Raw genomic sequence first — 27,345 nt, 5'->3', positions numbered from 1 at the left:
AAAAGACACATAAAGACACAAAATTACAAAAAAAAAACATATAAAATGACTAAAAAAAAGACACAAAAAGACACAAAATGACCAAAAAATTACTTAAAAAGACACAAAAAGACATGAAAAGGATTCAGAAATGGACAACATAGCCCTATAAGACTTAAGGGAAACTTCAATAAAGCAGAGTCATTGTGGAGCAGAAACAAGCAGCAGCACCAGACTCTGATAATGAAGGACAAAGCAGGATGAAGCAGTAAGTTACAGCGGCCCGTCCACTTTGTTCTCCCGACGCCGCTTTGAAAAACTGAAAGTTTCTGTCAAACACTTTTGTTCTTTCAGCCAGAACAAAGACACTAAAACTGTTTGAGTTCAAGTTTTATTAGAGGACAGGTCCACTAATCCATACGGGAGGTGAGTAAAACCCCATCAATGAGCTGAGTGTGTGTGTGAGGCCTGTATCAGTTAATACACCAGAGAATTTATAGAAGTGTGTGTATATGTGTGTGTGTGTGTGTGTGTGTGTGTGTGTGTGTGTGTGTTCTTGTCCTTCCCACATAGTGAGGACTGGAACACGTTTTTAACCAACAGAGTGAGGACATTTTATTGCAAAGTGAGGACTTTTCGGCCGGTCCTCACTTCTTTAAAGGCTTTTTTGAGATTTCAGACTTTGTTTTAAGGGTTAAAGGTTACATGATGATGATAATTAACTGAAACTGTATTGTGTGGTTACAAAACTAACTAAAATTATAGTGAAAATGTCCTTCGTTTTCGTCTTTGTCAACTTTTTTCATACAAAGTGAAGATGGATAAGACAAAGGAAATAAAGGCAAAATTTACTGTGACCTCTTTTAATCTCCCACCCAACAAATACCCCATTACAAAAAACTACAACTAATAAAAACTAAACTAAAACTAGCAAACTCACTCTAAAAACTAATTAAAACTAACTGAATTTGATAAAACAAAAATTGACAAACACAAACGAAATTCAAACTAAAACAAATAAAAAATTCACTAATTAGGGCCTTCACAAAGATAGAAGTACAAGAATGTGTGTGTGTGTGTGTGTGTGTGTGTGTGATCTTGTACTTTCTACATCGTGAGGACCGGAACACGTTTTTAACCAACAGAGTGAGGACATTTTTGCAAAGTGAGGACATTTTGGCCAGTCCTCACTTTTTTGAGATTTAAGACTTTGTTTTAGGGTAATGGTTACAAAAAAAATGATAATTTACTGAGATTGTTTTTGTTTGTTTACAAAACTAACTATTCCAATGAGGGTCCTCACAAAGATAGAAGTACAAGAATGTGTGTGTGCGTGTGTGTGTGTGTGTGTGTGTGTGTGTGTGTGTGTTCTTGTACTTCCTACATAGTGAGGACCGGAAAACGTTTTTTAACCAACAGAGTGAGGACATTTTTGCATAGTGTGGACATTTTGGCCAGTCCTCACTTCTTTAAAGGCTTTTGTGTGTGTGTGTGTGTGTGTGTGTGTGTGTGTGTGTGTGTGTGTGTGTTTGTTCTTGTATTTCCTACATAGTGAGGACCAGAACACGTTTTTAACCAACAGAGTGAGGACATCTTGTTTAAAGGCTTTTTTGAGATTTGTGTGTGTGTGTGTGTGTGTGTGTGTGTTTGTTTGTTTGTTCTTGTATTTCCTACATAGTGAGGACCGGACCACGTTTTTAACCAACAGAGTGAGGACATTTTTGCAAAGTGAGGACATTTTGTCCTCACTTCTTTAAAGGCTTTTTTTAAAGATTTGTGTGTGTGTGTGTGTGTGTTGTGTTGTGTGTGTGTGTGTGTGGTTGGTTCACCATCAAAGCTCCTTTAAACCTCCGCTCTCATCACATGGAGGGTTAGGTCGCTCAGCACAGGTTTGATGTTGGCAACCAGAAGGAAACGGGCTAATCCCGCCCTGAGCGCTGCCTTCAAGGCTCCTGATCGCCGATGCAGAGCATATTGATCAGTTGTGTCTTTGAGCTGCCCTTCAGTATTCATGTACTGGTATTGACCCACAGCTTCAGCATCTCCCACTGCCTCCAGTGACGATAACAGGGCCAGAAAGGAAGCTGACAACAAGCATCAATCTGAGGCTCCTCTGATGTCAAACTGAAGTTTAACGAGTGTTTCTGTGTTTACTAGTCCGACCTGACGAAGCAGCAAAACGGTTTCAAGATCACTCTGAAGACGCTGGAGGACAACCTGCTGTCCCCTCTGTCTTTTTTTAGTCATTTTGTGTCTTTTTTTAGTCATTTTGTGTCTTTTTTGGGTCATTTTGTGTCTTTTTTGGTCAATTTGAGTCCGTTTTTGCTGAATTTTATGTCTTTTTTAGTCATTTTGTGTCTATTTTGGTCGTTTTGTTTCCTTTTTTGGTCAATTTGTGTCTTTTTGGGGTAATTTTGTGTCTTTTTTGGTCATTTTGTGTCTTTGTGGTCATTTTTTGTCATTTTGTGATCAATTTGAGTCCTTTTTGCTTAATTTTATGTCATTTTTTGGCCATTTTGTGTCTTTTTTAGTCATTTTGTTTCTTTTTTGGGTCATTATGTGTCATTTTTTGGTCATTTTGTTTCTTTTTTGGGTCATTTTGTGTCATTTTTTGGTCATTTTGTGTCTTTTTTTGGTCAATTTGTGCCTTTGTGGTAATTTTGGGTCATTTTGTGATCAATTTGAGTCCTTTTTTGCTTAATTTTATGACATTTTTTGGCCATTTTGTGTCTTTTATTGGTCATTTTGTGTCTTTTTGGGTCAATTTGTGTCATTTTGCCTCCAGTGATGATAACAGGGCCAGAAAGGAAGCTGACAACAAGCATCAATCTGAGACTTCTCTGATGTCAAACTGAAGTTTTACCAGTGTTTCTGTGTTGACTAGTCCGACCTGACGAAGCAGCAAAACGGTTTCAAGATCACTCTGAAGACGCTGGAGGACAACCTGCTGTCCCGTCTGTCTTCCGCTTCAGGGAACTTCCTGGGAGACACGGAGCTGGTGGAGAACCTGGAGACCACCAAATGTACCGCGGCCGAGATAGAAGACAAGGTAACCTTATATATGTTGCTTCTTGAAGAGTACCTCGATTCAGAAATATTAATATGTTACAACTGACTGATTTCTTCTTTAACAAAAAAAAAAACAGCTCACATGGAGCGCTGCTATCAGCTTCCCTCCAAAGTACAGACTTGAAACTTTCTCCCAGTTTGTGTTTGACGTTCCTCGGTCATGTAAAACCAAAGATATGATAGTTTTAATTTGATAGTACAGAAATATTTGAGCGTTGGCGTAGCTCTCTGTGTCATTTTGCACATAGTTTGTTTTGAAGAGTTGCAGCTAACAAGGAAAAAAAGCCTTTAAATACATGTTTTTATGGGACTTCTTTGTATATAGTTTTATTATATATGTATATATTTTTTTTACCTTTTTATATGTTCATATTTGTATCCTATGTTTACATTTTCAAGTTCCAAAACAGTTCATTGAGCATATTTGTGTTTTTTATTATTATTTTTCAAGTCGGATTTCATGATTTTTGGGCTCAATACGTTGATCAATTGAGAAAATAACTGTCAGATCATATAGGTGAAGAAAAAATGGATACCGAATATGGGTATAGTAACATTTTTTTTATGTGGTACATGAAGGGCAAAATCAAAAGTATTCAAAAACGGCCAAAATAGGCTCAAACCCCAGAGGGTTTATGTGTCTTTTGCATTAGCCATGTGTTTACTGGATGTTATATTGAGCATGAATGTGAGATCTGACCACAAGTGGTCACTCGAGGAGCACGTGAAGACACAAGGCCCAGGCGGCAACCTCCTGGTCTGAGCAGGGAGGCAAACCAGGAAGAGCCTTAAGCTGCATTCTACAAAAAATTCCAGCAGGGGGCGCTAAGTTTAGCTGCAAAAGCATTTATGTCCATTAATTTCAATGCAAAATGAGAAAACTTCTCACTTGATTTATTACCTCAGAAATGTTTTTTAGGACAACACTATGGTCTCAATCACTAGTAAAAAATCTTCTTCAAGACAATTTGATGTTAATAGTGTAAATAATGGCCCCATTTAGAAGAAAATAGAAGATAAAGAATCGTATGATTTGGGGCGGGGCTACCTTTGATTGACAGGTCACTAACAAGGCGAGCCGTCATCAGGAGAGAAGCAGAACAATGCGTATCCACGGCAACGTGTCAATAGAGTTATATATAACGTTATATAGATATAAAAGAGGACGTTTAGCGGTTTGGTCTCATAACTTTGACCCTTTCACTGTATTTTCACTTAATGACAGTTTATTTGAACGTTTTGTTCATTAAATATCTTGTTCAGCGTTTGGTTGGACTAACAGACACTCCAAGGAGTCGCTGCTCAGTTTTCTGCCAAAACTAACATCCCAGCTAATGCTAACGCTAATGCTAACATGAATTAGCAGCAGCTTCTCTCAGTCAGGTTGAGGTGTAGAGAGGCTGTAGTCAGTGATCAGATCCCTCTCCTCCTCCACAGTCCATATTTATATCCAGTCTATGTGGAGAATACCCTCCATGGTGCCACCTGCCTCTATGACAAGCATCAGGACTAATTTGGGGTCCAGTATCTTGCCCTAGGATACTTGGACATGTAGGCTGATACGGTCAGAGATCAGACGGACCTTCTGATCCACCAGCTGAGCCTCAGACCCCCCCAAGGTGTGAGTGACGTTCTTAGACCACATGTGATCAGATCATCATGCGTCATGTCTGGTCTGAACCTCACTCCGTTTCTTTGTTTCTCTGTTTTTGTTGAGCATATTCGATAATGTCACTTTATCTCTGGCAGAGGAGAATTAGGAGGAAGTCAGCTCTGTCTCCACTGTGTTAAAGTGTTCATGTGTTAATGTGTTTTAGTCTTTTTGGTCATTTAAGGTCTGTCTTTTTTAATTATTTTGTGTCCTTTTTTTTGGTAACTTTGTGTCTTTTTTGGTCATTTTGTGTCTTTTTTTGGTAATTTTGTGTCTTTTTTGGTCATTTTGTGTCTTTTCTAGTCATTTTGTGTCTTTTTTTTGGTCATTTTGTGTCTTTCTTTGGTCATTTTGTGCCTTTTTTGGTCATTTTGTGTCTTGTTTTGGTCATTTTCTTTCTTTTTTAGTCATTTGTGTCTTGTTTTGGTCATTTTCTTTCTTTTTTAGTCATTTGTGTCTTTCTTTAGTCATTTTGTGTCTTTTGGGGTAATTTTGTATCTTTTTTGGTCATTTTGTGTCTTTTGGGGTAATTTTGTGTCTTTTTTGGTCATTTTGTCTTTTTTTTGGGTCATTTTGTGGTCAATTTGAGTCCTTTTTTTGTTTAATTTTATGTCATTTTTTGGCAATTTTGTGTCATTCTTTTGTAATTTTGTGTCATTTTGTGGTTGATTTGATTCTTTTTTGGGTAATTTTGTGTCTTTTCTGACAAATCCCAAAGTCGTGACTCAAAGGTTGAGAACTACTGACTTAGAGAACATTCTTCAGAGAAAGTGCTGTGTGAAGATGTGAGTGTGTCTTCTGTCACTCAGAGAGGAGCGCCGCCTTTGCAGATGTTCATTCTTAAGCATAATTGTGCAGGCAGTTACTGAAGAAAAAAAAAGTAAAGAAATGACACATAATTGTTGTGTTCCACGCAGTATGAGAACATTTTAGCTGGAACCGTGAAATTGGAATCGCTCTGCTCTTCACTGAGGGTGTTTTATTGGATGCTGCACTCAGTTTATGCAGATCTGTACAGATCAAGGTTATAATAGTTCTGGATTTTTCATTAGTTTTAGTTTTAATTTTGTTGTCAATTTTTGTTTTGAAATTCAGTCGGTTTATTTTAGTTTTTAGAGTGAGTTTGGTAGTTTTAATTAGTATTTATTTTTTGGGAAATGCTTAGTTTTTATTAGTGTTATTTTTTTTGTAATGGGGTAATAATAAGTTTATTAAGTCATAAAACCAGATAGATGAAATAGATTTCATATCAACCAAAAGGTTTACGTATGAAAAAAGTTGACAAAGACGAAAACGAAGGACATTTTCACTATAATTTTAGTTAGTTTTGTAACCACACAATACAGTTTCAGTTAGTCATTTTGTGTCTTTTTTTTGGTAATTTTGTGTCTTTTTTTAGTCATTTTGTGTCTTTTTTGGTCATTTTGTGTCTTTTTTTGGTCATTTTGTGTCTTTTTTTAGTCATTTTGTGTCTTTTGTGGGGTTTTTTTTTGTCATTTTGTCTTCTCATTAGAGGTAAATTTGCAGTAGGGCTCCACGCTGCAATTTTGGTCATTTTGTGCAATTTTTTTGTCATTTTGTGTCTGTTTTGTGTCTTTTTGGGGCATTTTTTCTTTTTTAGTCATTTTGTGTCTGTTTTGTGTCTTTTTTAGGCATTTTGTGTCTTTTGTTGTGTCTTTTTTCAGTTATCTTTGGGGTTTATTTGGGTCATTTTGTGTATTTTTTGAGTCATTTTGTGTCTTTTTGGGGCATTTTGAGTCATTTTGTGTCTTTTTGGGGCATTTTGTGTCTTTTGTTGTGTCTATTTTTAGTTATTTTTTGTCTTTTTTAGGTCATTTTATTGGTCTTAGGTCTTAGGTCATTTTGTGTCTTCTGTGGGTTTTTTTTGTCATTTTGTCTGCTCATCAGAGGTAAATTTACAGTAGGGCTCCACGCTGCTTTGTTTTCTAGTCCGGATGTCATGTAGAAGTCTAGAACTTTTGGAGACTCCAGAGGGTTAACAAAAATGTATTTTTCAATTCCAGTTTTCCTTATTCCGTTAGTTTTCCTGATTCCATTTGTGTTTGTCCTATTTTTTCTGTAGGTTAAAGAAGCCCGGGTGACGGAGGCCAAAATCAACGAGGCTCGGGAGCACTACCGACCAGCAGCAGCACGCGCTTCCTTATTGTACTTCATAATGAATGACCTCAATAAAATCCACCCCATGTACCAGTTCTCTCTGAAGGTAGCCGTCTATTGACACGCCGTGTTTCCTCGCCGCCTCTCGGCCCCCAGTGAGACCCCTCTTTACACTCACTTCCCTGTTCCTCCTCTCCGTTTTCCATTTGCTCGCCATGTTTTATGCTCTTTGCTCGGCTTTTATTGTGTCTGCGGCTCCCTAATGTGGTTATGTAGAGCGTAATGTCTTTCATATTGTCAGCCGGCGAGCTCTGAGACGAGGCAGCCTGAGATATGGTTTGCAATCACTCCCGGCTCTGCAGGTAGCTGCCCCGGCACCAGTTATTTCCCAGCATAATCAAATGAAAACACATTCAGAGTATATATATTTATATATATATATACACCTTTGACCCTGAGAATGAAATGAAAGCTGTAACAATAAGTGTTCTTTGCACAATGTTAGAGCAAACTGTGATAAAGTGTGACAGAAATGACACCAGAGCTCAAGATAATCACAATTATTATGGAAATGTTTCAAGTCATTGTCACTCCAATGACAACTTTTTCAATGATTCTGCCCTACAAAGTTTAACTGCAGTAAATACACAAAGGGTTAAACTGAGAAAAACTGCTTTAACCCTTAATAGGACACTCATTGAAATATTTGCAAATTACAAATTTCAACCCTAGAGAATGTTGGAGGATATTACATACAGCCAGAATGTGTAAAAAAAACATACGGACCAAGGGGAGGGGGGTAATATTTTGAAAAAAAAAGTTTACCAGATTAAAGTGGCAAATCTACAAGAAAAAATGTGCAGATTTATGAGATTTAAAGTGGTGAATCTGCGAGAAAAAAGTTCCTTTTCTTCACTTTTTTCTCGTAAATCTGCGACTTTTTTCACGCATATTTGCCACTTTAAATCGCTTAAACCTGCAACTTTTCTTGTATATTTGCCACTTTAATCTAGTAAATTTGCAACTTTTTTCTCAAAATATTATTTTCTACCTTTGACCCCAAAAACGTAGTTGCTGCACTCTGGTTCTAGATAACAATTTCCCTTTCAAATAAACTTGTAATTTCTATTATTTTTATGTTTAAATTAGTAAATATATCCAAAGCAGACCGTTGTAAGTGCAATTACTGCTTGGTTTTAAGTTGGACTTTGTAATTTTTATTTCATTATTTATCTGAAATAAAGCAAAATTGAAAATTTTGTCACAAGAAAGAAGAAAAGCACACTGACTAAAGGCTGGGGAAGAGCTAGCTTTGATTAACATAAAAACAAACAAAAAAATCCAAAGCTGTCTTAATTATGCAGTCCAAATTTTAACCATTCCAAATGAAAACATTTCATAAATATCATCCAGTTATTACAATGTCTTTCCAACTCATGTTGGAGTTTGCAATAGTTAGTTGTTGGAGTTGGAGTTGTTGGAGTTGTTGTTACTGTAATCTGACATAACTCATCATTGTAAATAATTTCTATTATCTTTATGTTTAAATATGTATATATATATCTATATATATATATATGTATATATATATATATATATATATATATATATGTATATATATATATATATATATATCCAAAGCAGACCGTTGTAAGTGCAATTACTGCTTTGGTTTTGAGTTGGATTTTGTGTTTTTTATATAACTATTTCTCTGACATAAAGCAAAATTGAAAACTTTATTACAAGATAAAACAGACATCAAGGAGTTCATTTTTAGTTATAACTCAGTTCGACTTTGTAGGACAGAATAGTCAAACTGCGAATTGGACCTCTGATTAGTAACCAGATTTGTATAATTCATATGTGCACTGCTTGTTTTTTGTTGAGTCACATCCCGTTAAGAGCTGTGCTGAGTGCTGCTGCTCCTGTTTGTCTCCAGGCGTTCAGCGTGGTGTTCCAGAAAGCGGTTCTGAAGGCCGAGCCGGACGAGGCTCTGAAGCAGCGGGTGTCCAACCTAATTGACAGCATCACCTCCTCGGTGTTCCAGTACACCACGAGAGGCCTGTTTGAATGTGACAAGCTCACGTACATCGCTCAGCTCGCCTTCCAGGTAGGAAGGGACGCCGTTTTCATCTTCTACATGGTTTGTTTTGAGCTTGCCATTGAAGCCGGGGCTCCTGAGACCAGCGGCCCTGTTTGGATCTAATCAAGTGGAAAGGCAGAATGCAGTTTGTGCTGAAAGTACAACAATTCAACATCCTTCCTGTTTGTTGTGTCCCCAGATCCTCCTGATGAATAAAGAAATAAATCCTGCAGAGCTGGACTTCCTCCTGAGATACCCTGTCCAACCAGGTGTAATATCACCAGTGGACTTCTTATCCAACCACTCCTGGGGAGGGGTCAAGGTACACAGAGGCTCAGATAGAGGCCTGGATTCTGTCCACTTAAATGCACTGGTGTGAATGATTGCTTTTGAATTGTATTCATCTTTTTGTGGTCATTTTTTAAAGGAAAAAACAAACATCTATTTTTGTGACCAGTCAATTTATCATAAAGATAAGTGGTAACACTTTATATTAAGGTACACATATTCAACATGAATTAGTTGCTTATTAGCATGCAAATTAATACCTTATTGGCGCTTAATTAGTCATTATTAAGTAATTATTAATGCCTTATTCTGCATGGCCTTATTATACAACCAGTAAGCCATTAACTAAGAGTTTTCACTCAATAACCTCAGAATTATTGCTAATGAGTATTAGTAAGGAAGTTATTGTATATGCTGCTGGAATTGCCAATTTCCTGAGGGAACCTTCCCAAGGGATTAATAAAGTTCCTACCTACCTACCTACCTAACTACCTACCTACCTACCTACCTACCTACCTACCTACCTACCTACCTACCTACCTACCTACCTACCTACCTACCTACCTAGCTACCAACCAACCAACCAACCAACCAACCAACCAACCAACCAACCAACCAACCAAACAAACATCCATGCAACCAACCAACCAACCAACCAACCAACCAACCAACCAACCAACCAACCAACCATCCAACCAACCATCCAACCAACCAACCAACCAACCAACCAACCAACCAACCAACCAACCAACCATCCAAACAACCAACCAACCATCCAACCAACGAATATAATTATATGCTTTATAATATGGACTTTATAAGGTGGTAGTTATGTAGGAACAGACCATATTCATTAAGTGTTATTAAGGAAATAATTATTCTTTAGGTACTACCACCTTATAAAGTCCATACAAAGCAAAGTATATTAATATTTACTGTGGAATCAACAACAATACAAGTGCCTCCACTGGTGCTCTTTGCTGCATAAAACGAGAACCCCCTTGGCAGTGTTGTGGGGCCCCTCTCTGAAAAAATACATGTTCAAGTGTGGCCCTCACCAGCTGCCCTCCCACTTGCTCTGCTTCTGCTTACATTATTTGTGTAGCAGTACGATTAAATTAATTCTAGGATGAGTTTTCCCATCTTATCCTCATGCTAAAATTGACTGTAAGTCCACATTGCCAAATTTTTCCCCCCTGATGGTTTGTACCCTGCTCAAAGGTCAAGACTGTCAAGATAGTTTATATAATTGTCAATGGAAAACTCCTGTGTCACAGTTCACCAATTTAGTTTTAGTCATTTAGCTCATTTCTACACAAAAGCTCTGTGAATATGTATTTCAACCCTGCATGCATAATTGCATTGTGATTCCACGGAAATGAATAACTTAGTTCTGAAACTTTGCTGTTATAAATGAAGCCTGCAAGCTAATTGAGGCAGTCAATTAGACGCCATCCATCCGTAGACTCCAACTGATTTTTTTTGTTTTTAGATATAAACATTGTTAGTCACCTTTAACTTGACTCCCATATCTTTCCAAACAGTTTTCCTTCTGTCATATAAGAAAGACATGACTGATACCCACTAGTGCCATAAAGGTTTTTTTAAGCATTAAGCTGCTTAAGTTGGATTTGCTTTTTGTGATGATGCATTTTGTGCACCTCAGTCTCTCAGCAACAACTTTTCATTTGAGTGAATCATACTTAAAGAGTTGGCAGTTGGTTTTCTGTGTTTGGCCCAGACTTCCGCTCTAACAGCATGTAATTCTCTGGAGTTCGGCTCTGTGACCCTGATGTGTTTCAACATTGAAAGGTCACCAGAAAAACTCTGCATACCCGTATTTCATCTTAAAGAACAGACGACTGGCAGTGCAGCCCCGTGGACGTCTAGCAGCAGAGCTTCCTTCTCTTGTCAGATCAGTTTAGCAGCAAACTAAACCCTCACGGCAGCATGTTTTTTTATCCTCTCGTGCTCATGAATTTTTCAATCTGTACCACCTAGAATATCAACATGACCGAAGCCTCTCGGAGGGCTTGCAGACGGCCTTTCCTCTCACTGCACTCAACCCAATGTGGATACTTAAAGGCCCCGCTAATCAAATTATGTCACTCAAGTTCCTTATCGCAATTGGAAACATAATCAGTTGGAAAGCTTGAGAGGAGGGTAAGATCCTCTGATTGTTTGGCTCTCTTGATGATATTAGCAGCACATGGATCCCATGAGACTCGGTGCATTCTCCCGTCAGCAGGGCTCAGAGGTTGCCAACCTCCTGTGGTAATTAAACAAACTGAGGCGAAGTGATAAACACTATGCTGAGCCACTTCTTCTCACTTTACTTAACCACCTCGTGCCCAGTGGTGAGTACACTGCAAAAAAAGATGTGTGTCTAAAAACAAGATAAAAACACTAAATCTGAGGGGAATTATCTTGCTGCATGGACAGATAATTAAATTAAGATTATTAAATCTAGAAATAAGCATGTTGTACGCTAAAAATAAGAAATTAACTCCCTCACAATCCTCTGGTGAAGCTGTCAGAGTTATAGTTTGGGCGTAGGACGCACATATGCACCACCAACATGCACCAACAGTCCCACTGACTCCCATATTTAAAACACAGGAAGATTTCTGTAGAAAAGCATATTTAACAGTTTTTCAGATCACTCTTACAAAGCTATTTCTTTATTTTTCTTCACAAAAAACATATGTAGACATTCAGGAAGAACTCAGGACGCTCAAAGTGAAGTCGGATCAATGATAGGTATTATGGTTTTGCCAAAAATGCTTTCTGTTCGAGGCCAGACATTCCAGTCTGTCCACCTCTGGCTGCTGTCACTGTTCCGGGACATTCTACAGCAGCAGTTCATTCTGTTGATTGCTCTGCTCTGATTGGTCGACCCCAAAGCCTTTGATCCTTTGATGTATCACTCACAGAAAGAGAGAACCAGACACACACACACACGGACAGACGGACGCACGCATACAGGTTACTTTATGTAATTACAGTTACAGATACACGCACGCACGCACTCCTCCAGATACACATTTCACACACTTTTGTTTGTTGTGTGATGTGATTTTTGTGTGATGTGATTTTAGTTGGACACACAAATGGAACAGCTATTGCTGTAGGGACCAGTGCTCGTGCGATTGTCCCGCGGCCTTAATAAAGGCAAAATTTATTATGACCTCTTTGAATCTTGCACCCAACACATAGCCCATTACAAAAAAATAAAACTAATTTAAAAAAACCTAAACTAAAACTAAGCATTTTAAAAAACTAAAAACTAAACTAAAACTAGTAAACTCACTCTAAAAACTGGTTGGATGGTTGTTTGGTTGGTTGGTTGGTTGGTTGGATGGTTGGTTGATTGGTTGTTTGGTTGGTTGGTTGTTGGGTTGGTTGGTTGGTTGGTTGGTTGGTTGGTTGGTTGGTTGGTTGGATGGTTGGTTGGATGGTTGTTTGGTTGGTTGGTTGGATGGTTTTGGTTGGTTGTTTGGTTGGTTGGTTTGAAAACAAAAATTCACAACGGAATTAAAACTAAAACTAATGAAAAATCCAAAACTATTATAACCTTGATTCACATGCATATTTGTTTTCTCCCACGTCTAGTATTTACAGTACAGCAGACAGCGTACACACTGCATATGTGTGTGTGTGTGTGTGTGTGTGTGTGTGTGTGTGTGTGTGTGTGTGTGTGTAAACTCATCAGTGTGTGCACCTGCTGGAGGCGGCTCTGCGTGATGCTGCTGTTCTCTATAGATGAGATAAGAAGTCTGTCAGCTGGGGGATCACAATGAAGCCCCTACTGGCCCTGCAACGGATGCATATTCAGTCCTCCTCCACCCCCCGTCCCGCTCTGAAAGGGATCGTGTTTACTCAGCATTTCCGTTTGAATAAATATTATTTATATTGGCGTGAGGAAAGATAAGCAGTCCTTTCTGCAACTTTTGCAAACAAAGTTAGTCATTCTGCTGTGTACTGTGAAATGTTCCTGAAGTGGTCCAAAGTGTTGTCAAAATGGGCATCAGTGATCAAAAGAGTAGCAGCACTTTCAAAAAGAAAGTGTTTTTTTTTTTCTGTATGAATGATTTTTCTTTCTTTCTCTAACCACCAGTCCCTGTCCTCCATGGAAGAGTTCAGGAACCTGGACGGAGACATCGAGGGCTCAGCCAAACGCTGGAAGAAGTTTGTGGAGTCCGAATGTCCAGAAAAAGAGAAATTCCCACAAGAATGGAAGAATAAAACCTCTCTCCAGAGACTGTGCATGATGAGGGCCCTGAGGCCCGACCGGATGACGTACGCCGTCAGGTAAGTGGTGGCATCACAGCCAATAATGATAATAATGATAAAATAAGAAACAAAATGACTAAAAAAAGACACACAATGACTAAAAAAAGACACAAAACGACCAAACAAAGACACAAAATGACCAAAAAAGACACAAATGACCAAAAAAGACACAAAAAGACATAAAAAGGATTCAAAAATGGACAAAATAGCCCAAGACTCCATAGAGTTAACCTTTGGCTTGTAGTTTGAGTTGACAGCTCTCTGCTGCTACTGTTGCTTAGAAGTAATTACACAAGTGTGAAAGTCCAATCAATCATTATTAGCCCTCATCATCATCATATCAAACTGAGATCTCTTCTCCACCTGCTGTTAACTTCTCTACTTGGATGTTCTGATGACATTTTAACGCCACTTTTCCATCTTAATCATTGCATTTTTTTTAATGAATCATTGTAAAGGATAATAAGGATTCTGATTTATTTAAGGCGTCATATTTTGACAGTTTTCTTGTAAATTCTGTGGTGGATTCTGCTAACACATCCATGTGCTCTTATCTTGAAAGCTACATGTGTTTGCTTTTATTTTGAAGGCGTGTCTAGCACGTTCTTACCGTAACACCTTATGGTGTGTTATATTCATTCCAGCTGCCATAAGACTGTACAACACCAGCACAACCTGAACGTGTTGGAGTTTTCTTTCTTTCTCTTCTGCACATTTTTGCATATAATTTGCACTCTGCACATTCTCCACTTAATTTGCACAAATTTGTATATAGTATGTTGTTAAATGTCTTTTCTTAGATTGTTTATTTTTTATCTTTATCTTAAAAATTGTGTGAAAAATTTGCGGCTGTAATCCCAGCTGTGGGATTAATAAAGTCAAATCTATCTATCTATCTAATCTATTAACACACTGTCGTTATGTTATTGAACGGTCTTTTCTGCCGTTTAGGTTTGAGATCTTGTTGGTATGTTCAAACATTAAAAAGACATAATCAGGTGGATGCAGCTGGTGCAGTGAGGAAGCAGACCTGTATATTTGCATTATGACTCATACATAATTGAAGCTTTTCATTGATAAAGTTGTCAACCACCAGCAGTGTTAGCTGGCAGCATCTTTAAAGCATTGGAAATTAAGTTTTAAATTGCTGTAGTTTTGACTCATCCATTAATATATCCTTTATGTAAGCTTCAAATAATATGTCAGTAAGGATTTACATATATAAAATCCAACAGGTTTATTTAAGAGTAAAGTGTTTCGGTTGGAACAACGGTGAGAAAATCATTATGTTAAAGGGTTTAAATCCAGAAAGGTTGAATAGAGCTACTGACAACACAGTTGTGACTGGAGTTTATATTTTTTCTGTAAGCAGCTGTCTATCTAATGCACCGTGCTACAGAAGATCGCTACCCTTCAAGTTATTCAGCTTGTCAGTCAAGGAGGATAGAAAAAAAAAAAAGTGTTGAAGTGAACTGAGTCATATTCTCCCCGCAGAGACTTTGTAGAGGAGAAACTGGGAAGCAAGTACGTGATTGGCAGATCCCTGGACTTCGCCGTCTCCTTTGAAGAGTCGGGTCCAGCTACGCCCATGTTCTTCATCCTCTCTCCTGGAGTCGACCCTTTGAAGGATGTGGAGAAACACGGTAATACTATGGCTTGTTTTAATGTTTAACTAGTGCAGAGCCCATAGGAAGTATGTATTCATATAGTGGGAGATTATGTCGATTTTTCAATTCTCATTCCATTCCATTCCAAAAAAGATACAAAATTACTATAAAAACATAAAAAATGACCAAAAAAGACACAAAATTACCAAAAAAAGACAGAATTACCAAAAAAGACACAAAATTACTTTAAAAAAAAGACACAAAATTACCAAAAGACACAGAATTACCAAAAAAGACACCAAATTATTAAAAAAAAGAACCAAAATTACAAAAAAGACACAAAATTACAAAAAAATACACAGAATTACCAAAAAAGACACAAAATTATTTTAAAAAAGACACAAAATTACCAAAAGACACAGAATTACCAAAAAAGACGCCAAATTATTTAAAAAAAAGAAACAAAATTACACAAAAAGGACCAAAAGAGATACAAAATTACCAAGAAAAGTAATTAAAGGGACCTTCCACACACACCATTCATATAAAACTCACATTAAACTTTCATATCAAGGTGAGGGCCACAAAATATCATCACGAGGGCCACAATTGAGACCCCTGCCGTAGATAGATAGCTAGATAGATAGCTAGATAGATAGATAGATAGATAGATAGATAGATAGATAGATAGATAGATAGATAGATAGATAGATAGATAGATAAGCCCTAAAATTCAGCTTCTAGAGTCTTGTATCATACATATTGCTGTTTTATCTGCCATGTAACATGCTGGTTTTAGTGGAGTAGCCTATTGAGATCAAATGTGTTCATACCTGTATATGTATGATGAATCACTGCAGCAGTGAGAACAGCAGTCGTCCTGATTCATCTGCTTTGTGTTGCTGCTGTGATATCAGCCATCACTGCCAGTGCACAGCAGCTCTGGGTAGATTGAAGGGATTATACTAAAGGTCACAAATATATGAGACGACATCACTGGTGTATTAGGGGCAGCAGAAAGTAAATGTCATTGGTTTTCGAGTTACTTTACAACCCTGTGTGAATAATGCGGACGACAGCGAGCGGGACACGGTGTTTTGATTTTTGACCACAAATACGCTGAAAGTGGAAGCTTTTGTACTGAGCTGGAACACGACACCATCAGGGCCCGACACTTCTGAGGCTGCTGCCAAATAATTCAGAGTGTGGGTATTTGAAGTCAGCTGGATGAAATATTTAGATTGCAGGGATGGATCAGTTTACTGGAACAAAGGGATTTCCAGTGTTACTACTATAAGCAAGTCCCCAAACATTCTCTAATGGCAGTATTTTTGCATTCAATTAGTTCATTATGAATAATTTACAGTTTTGGTCCGATTTCACTTTTTTGGATTTTGGTGTCCGCATGTTATGTCTGGAAAAAACCCAAATTACTTTAAAAAAAGACACAAAATGACCAAAAAATACACAGAATTACCAAAAAAGATACCAAATTATTTTTAAAAAGACAGACACAAAATGACCCAAAAAAGACACAGAATGACCCAAAAAGACACCAAATTATTATTAAAAAAAGAAACAATAAACAAAAAAGACAGGAAATTACCCTAAAAAGACACAAAATGACTGAAAAACCCTAAATTACTTTTTTTAAAAGACAGAAAATGACAAAAAAGACAGAAAATGACCAAAAAAGACACAAAATTACGAAAAAAAGACAAAAAATGACCAAAAAAGACACAAAATCACCAAAAAACACACAAAATTACCAAAAAAAGACACAAAATGACTGAACAACCCTAAATTACTTTTTTTAAAAGACACAAAATGACATAAAAGACACAAAATGACCAAAAAAGACACAAAATTATTATAAAAAGACCAAAAAAAGACACAAAATTACTATAAAGACACTAAAAAAATTACCAAAAAAGACACCAAATGTCTGAAAAACCCTAAATTACTTTTTTTAAAAGGACACAAAATAACAAAAAAGACAGAAAATGACCAAAAAAGACACAAAACTACTATAAAAACACAAAAATGACCAAAAAGACACAAAATCACCAAAAAATACACAACATTACCAAAAAAATACACCAAATTATTAAAAAAGAAACACACACACACACTTCTTGCTTTATAGACAGGTACACAGCAGCCTGCTAGTATTTGTGAGTATTTGATGCCTCCTTTTGGTTCCCAGGCAGCAGCAGCAGGTGGTTAAATCATCCATTCAGACCTTTAGCCCAAGTGAAATCCAGCATCCTAATATGATCAGAGGGAGCTCTCCTGCTGGAACAGCCTTTAAGGGCTGTGATTATGGATTATCAACACCCTGACTTTGAGCGTAGTCGATCACATCAAAGCCTAAAGTAACCAATCAGTGGTGGCGATGAGCAGCAGCAGCTACATTACATCCAACCACAAAGAGACGGTGCTTTTCCATTATAGCTGTGACTATTGGGTTTCTCATTGGTATTAGGCTTCAATTAGATTTTCATTAGATAGATGATGTGATTTTGTATGCTCTGCAGGAGACTAATATAAAACCTCACTATCTGCCTGGTTTCCCGTTGGAGTTTTAATGAAACAGACAGAAATAATTGTATTGTTTGAGTTAAATCTCAATGGACGGACTCAAGGTGCTGAATCATCGACCATCTGCTGACTCTAATGATAAACTATGACGAGGAGAGAAATTTGCTTATTTAGAGTTTTACCAATAATTACAAAGGGAAGGTCATTATCACTGTTATCTCTGTCTGTTGAATACAGTTGTGGTATGTAAACTACAGGCCAAAAAAAAGTTTGGAAGCAACTTAACCCTTTGGAGTCTTCAGCTATTTTGTCGGTTATTGAATACTTTTCATTCTGCCACTTTAACCTTTTGATGCACAACATGGGTCACATTCATTCACATGTTGTTTAATGCTGCTGTGTGTTTCTGTGCTCTATCTTTTGATATCAACTTATTTTATGATTGAATGTTCCAAGTATTCTTTAAATATCTTGTTTTTGATAACAACAGATCATTATTTCCATTTTGCCTCTCATACTTTATGAAGAACAAACATTTTTTTGTTATTACATAGCTAACTACTTGGCTAAGTAGCTTGCTAAGCTAACTACTGAGCTAAGTGCTTAGCTTAGCAAGCTATTAGCTAAATACTTAGCCAAGAAGTTAGCTAAGTAGTTAGCTTAGCAAGCTACTTAGCAAAACACTTAGCCAAGAAGTTAGCAAAGTAGTTAGCTTAACAAGCTACTTAGCTAAAAAATGGATATTTTTGCCCCATGTTTGCGCATTAGAAGATTAGTGACACAAAAATTGATTTTATTAAAAAATGAATAAAGGAAAACATAAAATTAGGATGTATGATGATCAAAAACCAAATTAGGATGTAGTTTAAGCCGATCCTTTAGAGGGAAGCTGACGGCTCGACGTTGCTCTGATTTTATATTGTGACGTCATGAAGACGTAGAATGAAGAAGAAGTAATGTGCTGCTGCTTTCATGGACTCCAGAGTATTAAGTTTTCTGTTCACTTTCTTAAAAACCAGTATGGATTTTGGGGATTTTTGGATGTATTTACTGTATGATCAGACTTTATCTTTATTGAATTGAACCATTTTCCTCAATTTAGATTTTGAAGAGTCACAACTTCAGTGAAAAAGTCAAAAACAAATCACAGTTTGCGTTATTCACTTTAGCTCTTTGGCTTTTGAGAGTTTGGATACAAAAATCCCAATAAATCTCAACTGTGTTCATATCTCTGACAAACTACCACAGAAATGGATCAAACTGAAGCAGCTGAGTAAAGAAACAAGAGTTCAGATTTATACATTAAGGAAAGAAAGATACACAAAGTCTAAGCAATAAAAACACAAAGAGCTGATAATTACAGTCAAAATCCATCCATCCATTCTCATCCGCTTATCCGGGGCCGGGTCGCGGGGGCAGCAGGATGTATTCTAATAAGTGACTTTTTATATAATAATCACGTTTATTTTGTTACAAATTATAGCAATGATGATTGCTTGCTTCCAAACTTTTAGCCTGTAGTGTAGCTTGTTCTTTTTTTCAAACACACATCAGTGTGCACCATGATTTTATCAGATATCATGATATTATGGTGTTTCTGTTTTTAGTTCAGTAGAATGCTCAGTATGTCATAATAAGCTCTGTTATTACATTAATAGCTCAGCAGTCACCTATCTGCCACAGAGTTCGCTCATAATTATCCCTTTTGTAACGTTTATGGTATTTGAGTGGAATTTTAACGAGGAAGTTACATGGTGGTTTAATGGGGTCATTCCTGTGTTTTCTGACCAGAAATGTATGGCTCGTAATGGGGACACGAAAAATTCTCCGATGTCCCACAGTTCTGTATTTGATTAATATGACATGGGACAGAGTTTGGAAAAAGGTAGAGGACTACAATCATTACTGAGAGAGTCATGAGTCCAGATAATACACAGTCGCCCATAAAGTTGGAATAAAATATGTGAAATTTACAGTGTACAGCATTGGGTGCACTTTAAACATTTTTAAAATTATATGTATATATATATATATATGTATATATATCATTTTATGTTTTTTCCCACTATTATTTTACAGTTTTTTTTCTTATTTGTGCAAAAGACATAAAAAAGGTAAATTACTTAATCATAAATTAATTAAATTAAATTAAATTAATTACATTAATCATAAAATGGAAGCTGAAATATGTAAATTAATATAATGGGGCATTGTAGTTTTATTTATTTTATTTTTTTATTTTTTTATTTTTTCATGTTTCAAAATAAATTCTGATAATATACATTAAATATGTATTTAAAAATTATATATCTGTAGAATATGTAGAAGTTATTTTTAATTGTATTTGATGGTAAGTGTTGCTGCTGTACTGTTTGTTTTATGATTTCTGTTTACATTTTATTTTACCTTACATTAAAAGTTTTACTGTAATAAAAAAAACTACAATGCCCCATTATATTAATTTACAGATTTCAGCTTCCATTTTATGATTAATATTTATAATAAAGTGATTTACCTTTTTAATGTCATTTGCACAAATAAGAAAAAAAAACTGTAAAATAATAGAGGGGGAAAAATAAAGGAGAGGAAAATACAAATAAAAGAAGAAAAAGGGCCAAAAACTTTTTAGGGCTAGGTAATTAAGTAGTTGGCTACTGTCCCTCTGTAATAAACACATGAACAAAAAACTTTTTCCAAAATATCAAACTACAATTTAAAGACTATAACTTCAATATTGTGCCACAAGTATTTCTGTTTGATATGTTAATATGTATAGAGTGGCCACCAACACCTGCGACCAGAGTTTTGATAAGAAGTTCAGGATAATGAATGAATGTTAATAATGTGTTCTGTGATTTTTTCTTTTTTTAGGGAAGAAGCTTGGTTACACGTTTGACAACAAGAACTTCCACAATGTTTCTTTGGGTCAGGGTCAGGAGGTCATCGCTGAGCAAGCCCTCGATCTGGCAGCCAGGAACGGACACTGGGTCATATTACAGGTACAGGAAAACCATAAATATATACACATATATATATATATATATATATATATATATATATATATATATATATATATATATATATATATATATATATACAGGTACAGGAAAACCATAAATATATACACATATATATATATATATATATATATATATATATATACAGGTACAGGAAAACCATAAATATATACACATATATATATATATATATATATATATACAGGTACAGGAAAACCATAAATATATGCACATATATATATATATATATATATATATATATATATATATACAGGTACAGGAAAACCATAAATATATACACATATATATATATATATATAGGTACAGGAAAACCATAAATATATACACATATATATATATATATATATATATATATACAGGTACAGGAAAACCATAAATATATGCACATATATATATATATATATATATATATATATATATATACAGGTACAGGAAAACCATAAATATATACACACATATATATATATATATATATATATATATATATATATACAGGTACAGGAAAACTATACATATATACACATATATATATATATATATATACAGGTACAGTAAAACCATACATATATACATATATATACATATATATATATATGCAGGTACAGTATAACCATACACATATATACCATACAGGCACAATATATCCATACATATACAGTCATGGAAAAAATGATTAGACCCCCCTTGTTTTCTCTAAATTGTTGTTCATTTTAATGCCTGGTACAACTAAAGGTAATTTTTTTTGGACAAATATAATGATAACAAAAATAGCTCATCAAAGTTTAATTTAAGAGCTGATATCTAGACATTTAACATGTTTTCTTGATAATGATTTAGATTAATATATAGAAAACCATGGGAAATGTCTAAATATCAGCTCTTAAATTAAACTCCGATGTGCTATTATTGTTGTTATCATTATATTATCCCAAACAAATGTACCTTTAGTTGTACCAGGCATTGAAATGAACAAGAAATTAGAGAAAACAATTGTGGTCTAATAATTTTCTCCATGACTGTATACCATACAGGTACAGAAGAAATATCTGTATATAAATACTTGTGTATATTTCATGCTCAGCACATGAATTCACCATGAACCGAGAGCCCACAAAACCACCTACTTTGTTTTCATGAGAACATTCATACTGAGTAGATCCAATTATAGTTATTTGAAGGGGTATTTGAACATGAATGTGAATGTGTGATATGTATGATTGTTAGCACAGTCTGCCTCACTCTGAATCGTCTATTCAGTGTCCATTGCCCATCCACCTTGCACACAAGGTGCCAAATCATAAAAAATAAAAATATGGTTGCAATAAAATTGACATACACACACTCACAGGAATAAAGCATTTATCTAAAACCCAATTTGCAGAATGAATACAGGGTTCATTTGGTGTCAAAGGATTTTCTATTCGGCTGTGTGGGTTTTAGGTGGCATTTCCTTTATCTGTGCATGTTGTGAATGAGCTTTATTATCACATTGTTTTTCATTGCACACTCAGTGGAATGTTTGCTTTCCTCCCAGGTTTGTCTGCATAGGGAAGTGAATTTAATTTTCTGTGGAAATTTCCTAACTGAAAGGGCATTATACAGTACAATATCTACACGGTGTCTGTTCTCCCTCTTATCTGGAGGGCAAGGCTGGCGTTTGCATTTTAAGTGGAAACCTTAGTGGAATTCTAATGGGAAGTATCGACAGATATGAACCGCAGACCGGGCTCTGTGGGACGCCCGTTTGTTTTAATTCACACAGCTGGTAGAAATTCAGAATTAAAAAAAATGAATAAATAAAAAGGAGATTGGACACCATGACTCTGTGGTTCAGAGCCAGGATAGCAAAGACAAGCAGTTGTTTAATTACCTTTTGCATAAGAATCTCAATCGATATGCTTTAAAAGGACTTAACCCCCCCAGCAACAAACCTCCCACTCGCTTTATCATCAGCTGTCTGTTTGTCCGCCCGCTGAGAAAGAAAACGGAGAGGAGAGGAGGTATCATATTCTTGTCTCTCTCATGTTTTACCAACAGTATCTTTACCTGATATGATGCTCCATCTAGAGATGGTACGGTCAGGTTTTTTGGCCACAAAATGAACAAAAAAAGACACAAATTGACCAAAAGAGACACAAAATGACCAAAAAAAGACACAAATTGACCAAAAGAGACACAAAATGACCAAAAAAAGACACAAAATAACCCAAAAATGAAACAAAATCACCAAAGAAGACACAAAATGACCACAAAATGACCAAAAAAAGACACAAAATGACCAAAAAAAGGAAACAAAATGACCAAAAATACATGGTCCGATCAGGTTTTTTTGGACCGATACCGATTACCGATCACCTAGAGCCTCAATGATCCCATTACATATCAGAACCGATCAATCACGTGGGATGATATTAATATTAATATTTTACTTTCTCCCGCCCCCCATCAATTCATCCACTCATGCACAGGCCTATAGTCTTTCATTTATGTTAACCTTGTAATCATTTATTTACTAGATACTACTAGATTACCTAGATCAGTGATTCCCAACAGTGGGGGCCCGACCCCCCCAGGGGGGCGCCAAAGATCCATGGGGGGTCGTGAAGCCCTCTTGATTTTAAGGGATGTAATAAATCTAATGTGTTAAATATAGATAACCTCAACTAGCGGTAACCTCACCTAGCGGTAACCTCACCTCGTGGTAACCTCACCTAGCGGTAACCTCACCTAGCGGTAACCTCACCTAGCAGTAACCTCACCTAGCAGTAACCTCACCTAGAGGTAACCTCACCTAGCGGTAACCTCACCTAGCGGTAACCTCACCTAGCGGTAACCTCACCTAGCGGTAACATCACCTAGTGGTAACGTCACCTAGTGGTAAACTCACCTAGCGGTAGCCTCACCTAGCAGTAGCCTCACCTAGCGGTAACCTCACCTAGCAGTAGCCTCACCTAGCGGTAACCTCACCTAGTGGTAACGTCTCCTAGCGGTAACCTCACCTAGCGGTAACCTCACCTAGTGGTAACCTCACCTAGCAACCGAAACACAGAGCTAATGGGAAAATGGCGAAGCGTCAGGGAGACGAAAATGCTGAATATTTCAAAAAGAAAAAGAGAGGCTACCATGAAAGTCACATTGAGTTCGGCTTCATAGTAGCAATGGACAATGGGGGGGCGCCAAAGTTTACAATGGTAAAAATGTGGGTCCCTCAAGAAAAAGGTTGGGAACCACTTCCATAGACTGTATATAAATAAGGTAGGTGCATGCAGGCTGCGTGACCACAACACAACTCTTCTTCTTCGTTTTAAAGCGGCAGCGTTTCGGCGCACAACCGCCACCTTTGGATCCAGAATGTATATCACACCATAACAAACACTTGTAAAGCACATGTATGTATAATGTGATCGGATCTGTGATTTTAACCTTTGATCTGATTTTTCAATCGACTGTTTTTTTTTATCATATCGGGCCGATCCGATCAGTTGTCGATCGATCGGTGTCATCCCTAGCTCCGTCATCTTTCTTCTATTCCTCTTCCTGCCCTCTCATTCTGCCACATAACTTTCATACATAAGTCTTATCATTTTCTCACACCACATCTACCTTCTTATCAGTCCTCCCACCTTTCTCTCTCCTTCTCCCCTCCTCACCTCCTCATCTCAGCCGTCCTCCTACCTATCGACTCCCCCTCTCGTCTCACTGTCCACCTTTACTCTCGGGCTGCCAGGCCCGGCTCCATCAGCGGAGGGCCGGGTCAGTGGCAGCTTCTCCCTCACTGACGGGTAATTATACTGCAGAACAGCAGCTCCTGCTCAGATCTGTCTCAGAGACAAAGATGCAGAAACTTTGAAAGCAGCCCATTGGGAGGGAGGGAGGGAGGGGAGATGGAGAGGCAATCAATCCTGCAGATTGGAGTTGAATATCCCACATGGAGCAGACAGTGGGAATCGAGTGGCCTGAACTCACCAGAATCTTTGCACATTTACTGTTAAAGCCATCCCATTTGCAACCAGTCACAGAAATATTTGCACACAGCAGAGAAAGCAGGTGAGACAATTTAAAGGAATAAATGCTCCTCAATAGGTGTCCTCACTGCACAGACTGTGGCATGCCCTGTTCACGCTGCATGATATCAGGGACTGGGGATGTTGCGGTTAAGTGGCATGTACTGTTATGAGTTAGTATCATAGACACTTAGACACCAACATCATTATTTTTCACATTGTTGTTTCAAGAAGCGGGCCTGTCCAAAATTTTGCATTGAAGTGAATGGGACAGCCGAAAAAAAATGAGCGAAAAAGAACAATCATTGGAGATTTTTAAGCGTCTACTTCTCCGGCATAATTTCACCTAGAGACTCCATTTAAACTTTAAACAGTAGACACAAGTCTTGTGTATCGGTGTATTAAACCACGTTTCGATAGGTCCTATAGTTTTTTATCAATCCCTGTTCAATGACCATGATCATTTTTGGAGAAATTCTGAGATTATAATGGGTGTGTATTGCACGGAATGTTCGTGTCACAGTGTGTGACATCATCGCCAGAGTGTAGAGGGAGAGAAAAAACTGTCAAAACAGGTTTTTTAAAACTGCGCTCCAGGCCGCAAATTCCGCTCTACAGAAATAATTTATACATAGAAATGTAGGAAAATTTGTCTTCTCACTCACAATCCTCTGGTAAAGCTGTCAGAGTTATAGTTTGGGCGTAGGACGCACAGATGATCCACCAACACGCACCAACAGCCTCATTGGCTCCCATATTAAAAACGCAGGAAGATTTCTGTAGAAAAGCATATTTAACAGTTTTTCAGATTGCTCTTACAAAGCTAATTCTTAATTTTTCTTCATAAAAAACATATGTAGACGTCCAGGAAGAACTCAGGACGCTCAAAGTGAAGTCGGATCAATGATAGGTATTATGGTTTTGCCAAAAATTCTTTCTGCTTTCTGTTCGAGGCCAGAAATTCCAGTCTGTCCACCTCTGGCTGCTGTCACTGTGTCGGAACATTCGACAGCTGCAGTTAATTCTGTTGATTGCTCTGCCTTTGATCCTTTGATGTGATTACAGTTACAGATACATGCACGCACGCACGCACACAAATGTATTCAATGCTTGTTGTAGGTGTGCTCCTTGTATATAATATAGTATTATAACATTACTAGTATTAATTGTTTGAAATCTCTGAAGAATCTCATAATAGTGTACACACACCGGCAGTAGCCCCCGTGGCCCTTTCAGGATTTCCCCAGAGGAAATTTTCTCATTTCAATATCTTATATTGTCCACTTCAGCCTCCATTATATAAGCCTTAATATAATGACAGTCTATAGTAAACCTTTTATCTTTGACTTTTTATGGCTACTGTGAAATTTGATTGATATATATAACCCCAGAGTTCCCCGACCGTTGAAAAAAAAAACCTCCGGAGCCTACAGCACTGAAACTGTATCCTGCATATTTGTACATTTCAGCCCCACCACTTTTTAAACCTGGCCTCAGCCGTATGTCTTGCTGTCAGAGCCTGCAGTGCATGGGTCTCAAACTCGCGGCCCGCGGGCCAATTGTGGCCCTTGTGACGATATTTTGTGGCCCCCACCTTGATATGATAGTTTAATGTGAGTTTTATATGAATGGCACTTTACTGTGTTGTGTGGAAGGTCCCTTTAATTACTTTTTTGGGGAATTTTGTGTCTTTTTTTGCAATTTTGTGTCTTCTTTGGTCATTTTGTGTTAGTTTTTTTAGTCATTTTGTGTCTTTTTTGGTCATTTTGTGTCTTTCTTAGTAATTTTGTGTCTGTTTTTGGTCATTTTGTGTCTTTTTTGGTCATTTTGTTTCTTTTTTAAGTAATTTATTTTTTTCTGTCATTTTGTGTATTTTTTGGTCATTTTGTGTCTTCTTTTGTCATTTTGTGTCTTTTTGGTCATTTTGTGTGTTTTTTTTTAGAAATTTTGTGTCTTTTTTGGTCATTTTGTCTCTTTTTTAAGTAATTTTGTGTGTTTTTAAAATAATTTTGTGTCTTTCAGTAACGCTGTGTATTTTTTTTGTCATTTTGTATCTTTTTTTAGTCATTTTGTGTGTTTTTTTTTAGTAATTTTATGTCTTTTTTTGTAATTTTCTGTCTTTTTTTTGTCCTTTTAAAACTCTATATCCTGCATATTTGTACATCTCAGCCCCTCCACTCTTTAAACCTGTCCTCGGCCGTCTGTCTTGCTGTCAGCGCCTGCAGTGTGTCTGTCTGTGGTCCTGTCTGTCTGTCTGCTGTGTTGCTATGTCAGTCTGCAGTCTGACTGCTCCTCACTGCAGGAGCCCAGCTGTGCAGCTGTCCTCACCACTGCTCCTTGATAAATGTGTTTTTGTGTGCGTGAAAGAGAAATATTGTGTATCGTGCACCTGCATGTGTTTGTATTTGCTTGTTTACCAGCCAGCCTGTGTGTGTGTGTGTGTGTGTGTGTGTGTGTGTGCGTGACAGGCAGCTTGATGTGGCATTGTGCTTTCCCTCGGGTTGTCTTTGATAGCAATGCATCAAAGACCTTGCCAGTGGTGTCTTCTAATGGCTTTTAGATTCAACTTTTATATTATTATGTAAATAGGTGACTCTTTGATGTAGTATCAGCGCAGTCATCACAGGGGCTGGAAGGCCCTTATCAACAAGACGTTAAGGGAACAAAAAATGTT

The 27,345-nt window shown here is 37.0% G+C and overlaps 1 protein-coding gene across 1 annotated transcript in view; it reads left to right on the top strand.

Moving 5' to 3' along the window:
* Positions 1–27,345, top strand: part of LOC131959197 (dynein axonemal heavy chain 9-like) — a 252,061-nt gene that overhangs the window by 188,975 nt on the left and 35,741 nt on the right. Inside the window, exons 64-70 of the mRNA XM_059324311.1 lie at positions 2,864–3,028; positions 6,783–6,923; positions 8,757–8,927; positions 9,100–9,222; positions 13,306–13,499; positions 14,976–15,124; positions 20,501–20,628. Of these exons, the coding sequence (XP_059180294.1) occupies positions 2,864–3,028; positions 6,783–6,923; positions 8,757–8,927; positions 9,100–9,222; positions 13,306–13,499; positions 14,976–15,124; positions 20,501–20,628 (1,071 nt within the window). The remainder of the gene's footprint in view (positions 1–2,863; positions 3,029–6,782; positions 6,924–8,756; positions 8,928–9,099; positions 9,223–13,305; positions 13,500–14,975; positions 15,125–20,500; positions 20,629–27,345) is intronic.

The sequence above is a fragment of the Centropristis striata genome, chromosome 21 (genome assembly GCF_030273125.1).
Source record: "Centropristis striata isolate RG_2023a ecotype Rhode Island chromosome 21, C.striata_1.0, whole genome shotgun sequence".
Taxonomy (NCBI): domain Eukaryota; kingdom Metazoa; phylum Chordata; class Actinopteri; order Perciformes; family Serranidae; genus Centropristis; species Centropristis striata.
The sequence above is the reverse complement of the archived record's forward strand: the minus strand, read 5'-3'. Positions and strand labels throughout refer to the sequence as shown.